Source organism: Colobus angolensis, unplaced genomic scaffold, assembly GCF_000951035.1.
Source record: "Colobus angolensis palliatus isolate OR3802 unplaced genomic scaffold, Cang.pa_1.0 Scaffold57, whole genome shotgun sequence".
Classification (NCBI taxonomy): Eukaryota; Metazoa; Chordata; class Mammalia; order Primates; family Cercopithecidae; genus Colobus; species Colobus angolensis.
Genome location: NW_012119265.1, coordinates 3259521 through 3268869, shown reverse-complemented (window position 1 = coordinate 3268869; position 9349 = coordinate 3259521). Strand labels below are relative to the sequence as shown.

At 46.6% G+C, this 9349-nt stretch overlaps 1 protein-coding gene across 4 annotated transcripts in view; it reads left to right on the top strand.

Moving 5' to 3' along the window:
* The first annotated feature begins 1313 nt into the window (after positions 1–1313).
* GCH1 (GTP cyclohydrolase 1) overlaps positions 1314–9349 on the top strand; it is a 50623-nt gene continuing 42587 nt past the window's right edge. For 2 of the 4 annotated variants that reach the window (XM_011961840.1, XM_011961839.1), the window contains exon 1: positions 1314–1844. In XM_011961840.1, the coding sequence (XP_011817230.1) occupies positions 1502–1844 (343 nt within the window). In that variant the 5' untranslated portion in view covers positions 1314–1501. The remainder of the gene's footprint in view (positions 1845–9349) is intronic. The other 2 variants (XM_011961842.1, XM_011961841.1) reach the window with 1 other exon arrangement.

Here is a 9349-nt window from a genome sequence, read left to right as displayed (position 1 = left end):
AAAACTCCGTCTCAAAAAAAAGAAAAAAACAAAACAAAAAACTCTGAAACAAAATATTAATGGCCGGTGAGGTGGCTCACGCCTGTAATCCTAGCACTTTGGGAGGCCGAGGCGGTTGGATCACCAGAGGTCAGGAGTTCAAGACCAACCTGGCCAACATGGTGAAACCCCATCTCTACTAAAAATACAATAATCAGCCTGGTGTTGTGGCATGTGCCTGTAATACCAGCTACTTGGGAGGCTGAGGCAGGAGAATCGTCTGAACCCAGAAGGTGGAGGCTGAAGTGAGCCTAATATATATATATATATATAATTTTGATACATGTTTTAAAGCTCACCTTTGGCATTATGAGATAATCCCTCAAGTGAGGAAAAAGGTCCATTTTTTAATCTCAAAGAAAACAGTTACAGCAGATGTCACTGGTTAAGAGTTCAGTTGGTGAATAGCATTTCACAATTTGTACTAACATCTAGGGAAAGAAGCTTTGCATGGAACTGTAAAACAACTGAGCACTAAATCTGCACAACTGCGTTTCTAGAAAATGCAATGGGTTTTATAGAAATGAGGTCTTGCTACGTTTTCCAGGATGGACTCGAACTCCTGGCCTCAAGCGATCCTCCAGCCTCGGTCTCCTGTAGCGCTGGGTTTACAGGCGTGAGCCACCACCCGAAATGGATTTTAAGTGAAAGTCCTATCTTCGTTTGCAAATCAATTTTTCCAGGATCAAAGTTCTAGCAACCATAAATACTATCCTTCTAGACATAGGGACCCACATAAGGGCCACTTGATGTGACACTGGCCCCGACAGCGGTGCCACCTGGCCCCTAGGTGGCAGGTGCGTTTTTAACTAAACCCAAGAGTCTAAAGTCACATTATTCTCTTGCCTTGAAAGCTTAAGAGCTGGTTCCTAATCGGTGGCTAAACTCGGTCTCTCCAGGCAAGGCCACCTGTTTGCTGATCTTTCACTGGGCGAGTGGACCGGAGCCCTTCAATGCAGCGCCCTCTTGGCCTGAAGAGGGGGCGACCGGGAGCACAGACAGTCTCTCCCACCGAGGTCCCAGCTGCTGGGCGCCTGCCTCTTTTCGGATTCGGCTCAGTCCGCAATAAGCGGAGGGGTCCCGCCGGTTCCTAGGGGCCGGCGCCCTTTTCCTTCCCTCCCTGCGCTTCTGAACCCCTGTGGGCCTCTCCAGAGCCGCGACCCCGGCTGGGGACCCCGGGGGCCGGCGGCCGAGGGGCGGGGCGAGCGCCATGACGTGAGGCGGCGCCGGCCAATGGGAGCGCCTCGCGGCGCCGGCCGAGCCGCCGGGCCATAAAAAGGAGGCGCGGCCGGGCTTTCCAGCCTGTGGCTGCCCCCGGCTCGGAGTGTGACCTAAGCAGGTCGCGTACCTTCCTCAGGTGACTCTGGCCACAGTCCATTGTCCGCGGCCACCGGCAGAGTTTAGTCGCAGACCTCGAAGCGCCGCGGGGTACTTCCCGAACGGCAGCGGCTGCGGCGGGTCCATGGAGAAGGGCCCTGTGCGGGTCCCGGCGGAGAAGCCGCGGGGCGCCAGGTGCAGCAATGGGTTCTCCGAGCGGGATCCGCCGCGGCCCGGGCCCAGCAGGCCAGCGGAGAAGTCCCCGCGGCCCGAGGCCAAGAGCGCGCAGCCCGCGGACGGCTGGAAGGGCGAGCGACCCCGCAGCGAGGAGGATAACGAGCTGAACCTCCCCAACCTGGCAGCCGCCTACTCGTCCATCCTGAGCTCACTAGGCGAGAACCCCCAGCGGCAAGGGCTGCTCAAGACGCCCTGGAGGGCGGCCTCGGCCATGCAATTCTTCACCAAGGGCTACCAGGAGACCATCTCAGGTCAGTGCGCCCGCGGGCTGCTCTGGCGTGCGGGCGGCGGGGGCGGTGCTTACAGGAAACGCGCGCCGGCTCCAGGAAGTTTCCGGAGTTGCCTCACTCTTGGCGCAGGGAGCGGGGCGCTGTCACCTCCGAACCCGCCCTAGCCCGCCGCCCTGCTGAGGCCCTGCGTGGGGCACAGTCGGGGCGCCCTGGGTGGCAGCGACCTCTCAGCCCCAGGATTCGCTGCAGCCGTCTTTCAGGGGTCCTTCCCGCTTCCAGCGCGCAGCCCTCCTAGAGCGCCCCGGGTGGGCGTGGACGGGAGCCTGGAGCCCTCTCGCCTGAGCGCCCAGCGCGGGATTCTCGGGGCACCTGCGGTTCCAAACTTGCCCACGATAAGGATCACCTGGGCACTTGCTGGGGCGACGGCTTCCTGGGTAGTTCCTCATTGAGATCCCATTGTCGGGTGTATATCTGGATTGAAGCCTTGGCGCGATCCTTCCCCGCAGCCTCGGGGACCTCCACTCTCACTGATTTGCCAGGGGATCCGAGTCTTAGAGTTGTACTTTTCTTTTGTCCACCTCAAGTTTACTCCAGTTCAGGACATTTACAAAATTCGGCACAATTTTGGGCACGGGCTTCCCCGGAGTTTGAGGTGTGAGATTGATTGGGTGAGTTTGCTGCTGAAATCTGTTTCCTCCCCACACCCCCAACCCCGCATTTTGCAGTGAAGCTACTCCCGGGTTCGGAGGGCTCCCTGGGTTCCAGGACTCAGTCTCATGCCCGCACCCTCCCACCCTAAAATAAAGCCGGATTGACCCGGTGCTGTTAGTATCTGAGGCGTGTCGGCTTTTCACCCAGAGGGTGGGGATGCAATCAGTGTGGGTAGGATGCAAGGTGGGGTGATGGAGAGTGGAAAATGGGGACTTTGCTGCCCGTTGGCTGGAGAAGCAGTGTTGGTCTATACTTAAAACAAATAAAGCTTCTGGCTTCTACAGCTGGGACCAAAGACATTATTTTCCAGTCTACACCTTCCGTGTATCTTGGTGACATTTAGTTCTTTGGCCTAAGAAGCATTCTGCCGTTCACTGTTTTCTGAAGTAAAAAGAGTGCGCTGGAAAGGCAATTTCCCTGCCCCAGTTATTTCTCTGAAGGAGTATGGAGCGATTCCACCCAATAGACCCTGGGAAAAAGAAAGTTATTTTTTGCCCAGTCTTCCACATTCCAAAGGAAGGGTGGGAAATGAGAAGGCGAAAGAGGCGGGGCCCCAAAAGGAAATGATGCTGCACTCTAAAACCGGGAATGACTTCCAGTTCTGTGTCCAAGTTCACTTTTTTTACCCCTCGATTGCAAAAGTTTGGAATCTCAGAAGCAATTTCAAAATGCAAAGACTGAAGAATAAACTTTCAGTTTTCTGTGGGTTCAGCTCTTTGGAGGTCTAGGGCTTTAAATGTGTGTGTGTGTGTGTGTGTGTGTGTGTGTGTGATATTCCACAATGTAATGAAATGTCTTAAGGTCTTGCTCATTTTACCCCTTGGCAGACGCAGAAAGTGGTTTACTCCACAGCATCGGCCAGGCTTTGGGAACCCTCCCCTAAGAGAATTCATAGGACAGTGTTCTGTAATCTAGCATAGATCTAATTACCCAAAGAGAGAGGGATTTCTGACCCTGAGATAGGTCACAGAATTACCTAAAGTGACTCACAGATTTACTTGAGAAATGGTTAGCAGAAATATCTCATGAGTGAAGATTCATCTAAAGAGGATTAATGACTGCAAAGAAACATCATTCCACATTAGAAAACTGTTCTGGTTGGCCGAGCTCGGTGCTCACGCCTGTAATCCCAGCACTTTGGGAAGCCGAGGTGGGCGGATCACCTGAGGTCAGGAGTTCAAGACCAGCCAGGCCAACATGGCAAAACCCCATCTCTACTAAAAATACAAAAAAATTAGCTGGGCGTGGTAGCAGGCGCCTGTAATCCCAGCTACTTGGGAGACTGAGGCAGGAGAATCACTTGAACCTAGGAGGAGGAGGTTGCAGTGAGCGGAGATTGCACCACTGCATTCCAGCCTGGGTGACAGAGGGAGACTCTGTTTCAAAAAAAACAAAAAAAACCAAAAAAAAACCCAAAAAAACCCTGTTCTGGTCAAGTGTTAGTGTTTAAAAAGTCCATGGGCCTGGCGCGGTGGCTCACACCTGTAATCCCAGCACTTTGGGAGGCCAAGGTGGGCAGATCACCTGAGGTCAGGAGTTTGAGACCAGCCTGGCCAACATGGGAAAACCCAGTCTCTACTAAAAATACAAAAATTAGTCGGACATGGTGGCAGGTCCCTGTAATCCCAGCTACTCAGGAATTTGAGGCAGGAGAATCATTTGAACCCGGGAGGCGGAGGTTGCAGTGAGCCAAGATCGCACCATTGCACTCCAGCCTGAGCAACAAGAGCAAAACTCCATTTCAAAAAAAAAAAAGTCCATGGATGTAGAGACAGAAAGCAGATTAATAGTTGTGAGGGACTGGTGAGAAGAGGGAGATGGGTAGTGACTGTTTAACGAGTATGGAGCTTCCTTTTGGAGTCATGAAAATGTTCTGGAACTAGAGAGTGGTGATAGTTGCACAACATTGTGAATGCCACTGGATTGTAACTTCAAAATGGCTAAAAATGACCAATTTTATGTATATTTTACCACAATATAAAGACAGGTTTTGTGGCGTGCCTGCAGCCCCAGCTACTAGGGAGGCTGAGGCAGGAGGATAGTTGTTGCTCAGGAGAACAGCCTGGGCAACATGGGGAGACCCTGTCTCAGAAAAAAAAGGTCCATGGAGAGGACCATTTAAGATTATTATTTTTTTTTAATTTTCATGTTTTTGAGACAGGGTTTGGCTCTGCTGCCCAGGCTGGAGTGCAGTGGCGCAGTCTTGGCTCCCTGCAGCCTCAGTCTGCTATACTCAAGTGATCCTCCCACCTTAGCTTCCTGAGTAGCTGGGACTACGGGCTTGTGCCACCATGCCTGGCTAATTTTTGTATTTTTGGTAGAGGTGGTTTTTTGCCATGTTGCCCAGGCTGGTCTCGAACTCCTGAGCTCAAGGGATCTCTGCCTGCCTTGGCCTCCAGTGTTAGGATTGCAGGGATGAGCCACCATGCCTGGCCCATTTAAGATTATTATAAGCCATTAATTGAATATAATCATGCATTACATCATGATGTTTCATTCAATGATGGGCCACATGTGTGAAGGTGGTTTATAAGATTACAATGGAACTGAAAAATTCCCATTGTCTAGTGATGTCTTGATGATCCTCACCTGTGCGGGCCTAGACTGATGTGTTTATTTGTGTCTTAGTTTTTTCCTCTCCTCTCCCCCATGTCTTGGTTTTTAACAAAATTTAAAAATTAAGAAAATTGGGCCAGATGTGGTGGCTCACACCTGTAATCCCAGCACTTTGGGAGACTGAGGTGGGCGGATTACTTGAGGTCAGGAGTTCGAGACCAGCCTGGCCAACATGTTGAAACCCCATCTCTACTAAATATATAAAAATTAGCTGGACATGGTGTCGTATACCTATAGTCACAGCTATTTAAGGCTGGAGAATCACTTGAACCCTGAAGGTGGAGGTTGCTGTGAGCTGAGATTGCACCACTGCACTGAAGCCTCAGTAAAAAGAAAAAAAATTAAGAAAATTAAAAATAGAAAAAGGTATAGAATAAGGATATAAAATATTTTGCACAGCTGTGCAATGTGTTTTTGTTTTAAGCTGTTATTACAAAAGAGTCAAAGTTTTCAATACATTAAGCTGAAATTATTGAAGACAGAAAGTATGTTTAGTGTTGCCCAAGTGTACAGTGTTTATAAAGTTTACAGTAGTGTACAGTAATGTCCTAGGCCTTCACATTCACTTACCATGCATTCCTGACTCACCCAGAGCAACTTCCAGTTCTGCAAGCTCCTTTCATGGTAAGTGCCCTACACAGACATACCATCTTAAGTCTTTTCTACTATGTTTTTATTGTACCTTTTCTATGTTTAGTTGTCTTTCTAAAATTATTATTATTTGTATTTTAAAAATAGAGGCAGAGTCTAACTGTTTTGCCCAGGCTGGTCTTGAACTCCTGGGCTCAAGTGATCCTCCCCTCTCCTCTCCTCATCTCCCAAAGTGCTGGGATTACAGGCGTGAGCTATCCCACCTGGCCTAGATCTCTTTAAATACACAAATACCATTGTGTTACAGTTGCCTGCAGCATTCATTACAGTAACATGCTGTACAGGTTTGTAGCCTAGGAATAATAGGCTATACCATGTAGCCTAGGTGTGTAGTAGGCGATCCCATCTACGTTTGTGTAAGCACTCTCTTCCTTCAATGTTTGTGGTATGAAACTGCATTTTTCAAGTGTTTCTCAGAATGTATCCCCATTTATTAAGCAATGCATGACCATACTTTTTAATGGGTTAAATAAAAGTTTTACGTGGATGGTCTTGGTTAATCTTCCAATTTTCAAGTAAACATTTATCTTATCCCTATGACAAGGCAACTGAGGCAGAGAGGTTGGCACAAGCAGTAGAGCTGGTATTTGAATCCAGAGAGTCTGATGCAGAACTTGTAGCCACTTGCTTATAGTGCTACACAAAGAACTGAATCAGTGTACCTTTTCTATGTATTTCAAACTGTGAATTGGGTCAACAGCGTTGAAAAAAAAAAGTGGAGTAGCCAGGCGTGGTGGCTCACGCCTGTAATCCCAGCACTTTGGGAGGCCGCCGTGGGAGGCCGAAATCAGGAGTTCGAGACCAGCCTGACCAACATGGAGAAACCCTGTCTCTACTAAAAATACAAAAATTAGTTGGGCGTGGTGGTGCATGCCTGTAATCCCAGCTACTTGGGAGGCTGAGGCAGGAGAATCGCTTGAACCCAAGAGGCAGAAATTGCAGTGAGCCAAGATTGCGCCATTGCACTCCAGCCTGGGCAATGAGCAAAACTCATTCTCAAAAAGAAATAAATAAATAAAAATTAAAAAAAAGTGGAGTAGAGGTTGGGCGCAGTGGCTCAAGCCTATAATCCCAGCACTTTGGGAGGCTGAGGCAGGCAAATCACAAGATCGAGAGATCGAGACCATCCTGGCCAACATGGTGAAACCCCGTCTCTACTGAAAATACAAACATTAGCTGGGTGTGGTGGTACGTGCCTGTAGTCCCAGCTACTTGGGAGGCTGAGGCAGGAGAATCACTTGAACCTGGGAGCCGAGATTGTGCCACTGCACTCTAGCCTGGGTGACAGAGCAAGACTCCATCTCAACAAGAACAACAACAACGATAAAAAGAAAGTAGAATGGATAAGATCAGTCTATCACATATAGTAAGGATAAATGTTTTGATAAACTTCTATGTAGGTTTTATAGGTATAATTTTGTGTGTGTGCACTGACTCCAGATGTAAAATGCATTTCTTACTGTAGGTTGTAGTCAAAAGTTTGAAAACCTGTATCTAGGGGATCTAAGGATTTAATATTTCTTTTTTTTAAAGAGATATATAATTAAAGAGAAGACAGAGTAGTGAGAACAAGGATGATGCTGAACTTAAAGAAATGAGTCTGAAATATGATGGTCTGGGTCTTGGACCAACCTGGATGGCAGGGAGAAAGAATGATACTGGTGGGAGATAGGAGTGCGTGGGAACCCACATCTTTAGGTACATAAACAATTCTACACAATCCCTTTCATTTCTTTAGAGAGTGTGAGTCAAGTGGCCACTATATATTGTTTTTGGATAGGAACATACTTCTCTGAAGGTTACTTTTCTGTGCTTGTAAACAAGATACAGGACTTTTTATCTTTTTATGCATCTGTATTCTGTATTTTAACTCCTGGTTAGTAATGTTAACTTAAGTGTTGTAAAATTTAGAATAAGTTGGCATTTTACATTCTTCAAAATCGTGTTTTCCCCCCAGTTCCTCTTGTGTGGATTGATCCAAACTCCTGGCGTTCTGGGGAATTTGTTCAGTTTTCCCTACATTGCAGCATCTCTCCATGACTGCCTCCTTTTGTACCTTTTCCCTACTTTCCAGTGTGTACCTTACCATGGGAACATCTGTGGTCATCTGTGACAGGGTTATACAGATTTCTTAGTACTGTTCACTACTGGACTGTAGCTCATGGGCTAGGAAGGAGGGCTGGAGGAGATGCTATCGTCTCTCCCAGGAGCTGGCTGTCCTTTGAATCTACATCACAAGCTGATCCTTGGACCAGCTCAGACCAGCTCATCTTGATCTATTTCTGTCCCATTTCAGTTTAGCTATATCCTAGTTCTCTTAAATATTCAAGGTTTTATCTTGGTGAGTTCTCTTTTGTATATAAGGTACCTTTCCTGAGTTTCAACTATTCTTTTATTCAGAACCTACACTTAGTTAAATTGGAGAGTCTGCTATTCTCTGAGGGCCTCGATCTTCATGCCCCTGTAACTGACCCTTCCAGGTATACATGGGAACAGCCTTTCAGACAGCATTATCTACCAAGTATTAAATGGGTATAAATTGTTCCATCAGTTGTTTTTTATGAGTTTATGGGAATATGCAAGAGTCTTGACTCTCACATTTCTAGTTTAAAGTAGGTTTTATCTTGTCTGCCAAGACAGTTTTCATAAATCATGTTAACAGTTCAAAATTTTGGGAAGCATGCATATAATCCAGCGTGAGAGATGGCATTGGAGGCGGCTGACTGCTTCCCTGTGAGGACTGAAGAAGCACAGACACTGACAGTGAGTCATATCCCCACCTCAGCCATTTTCACTGGAAGATTATGTCTATTCGCTAAAGATAATGGGAGGCAATTAGATACTTTGTTTATACAAAAATGCATCTTAGACACTTCATACTGAAATGTGGTAGCAGTCACAAAAGGTTTTTCTTTTTGAATCACAAACCTCTCTGATTTATTAAATTAGACTGCTGTGGTGAACTAAGAATTTTAACAACTTCTAAGATGTGAAGGGAAGTAATAATGTAAATTATTTGCTATTCTCCCCTATATCATGGGTGAAAGGTGAGTTTATGTCCCAAGTTTTAAAGTATGTTATAAAAATGTTCATCTGATTAAGAAGTACTATTTTAGATGTGTAGCTCATTCAAATTTTGATCCATTAATAATTTTTGTGTTTGGTTTGTTAATGAACACTTATATAGGACTTAGTTGTGTTCATTGCCAGAAAGAGCACTGTGAGTAAAGAAGAAAAAAATAACAAGGCACTTGACATATAATTGGAATTTTGGACATGTCTAAGTGGAATAAAACAGTTAGGAAATTACTGAGAAAGGGGGAGAAAAGCCAATCCTAATAGTTTCTTTTAAAATTGATTATCTATAAACAATTTTTCTGACACGGGAGGAAAAATCAATATACATAACTTCACTATGGCAAGCAAAGCCATCAGGCTGATACTTGCACTAGATTTCCAGGGCTGCTCTCACACAGTACCACAAACTAGGTGGTTTAAATGACAGAAATAAACAGTCTCATGGTTCTAGAGACTAAAGTTCCAAAATC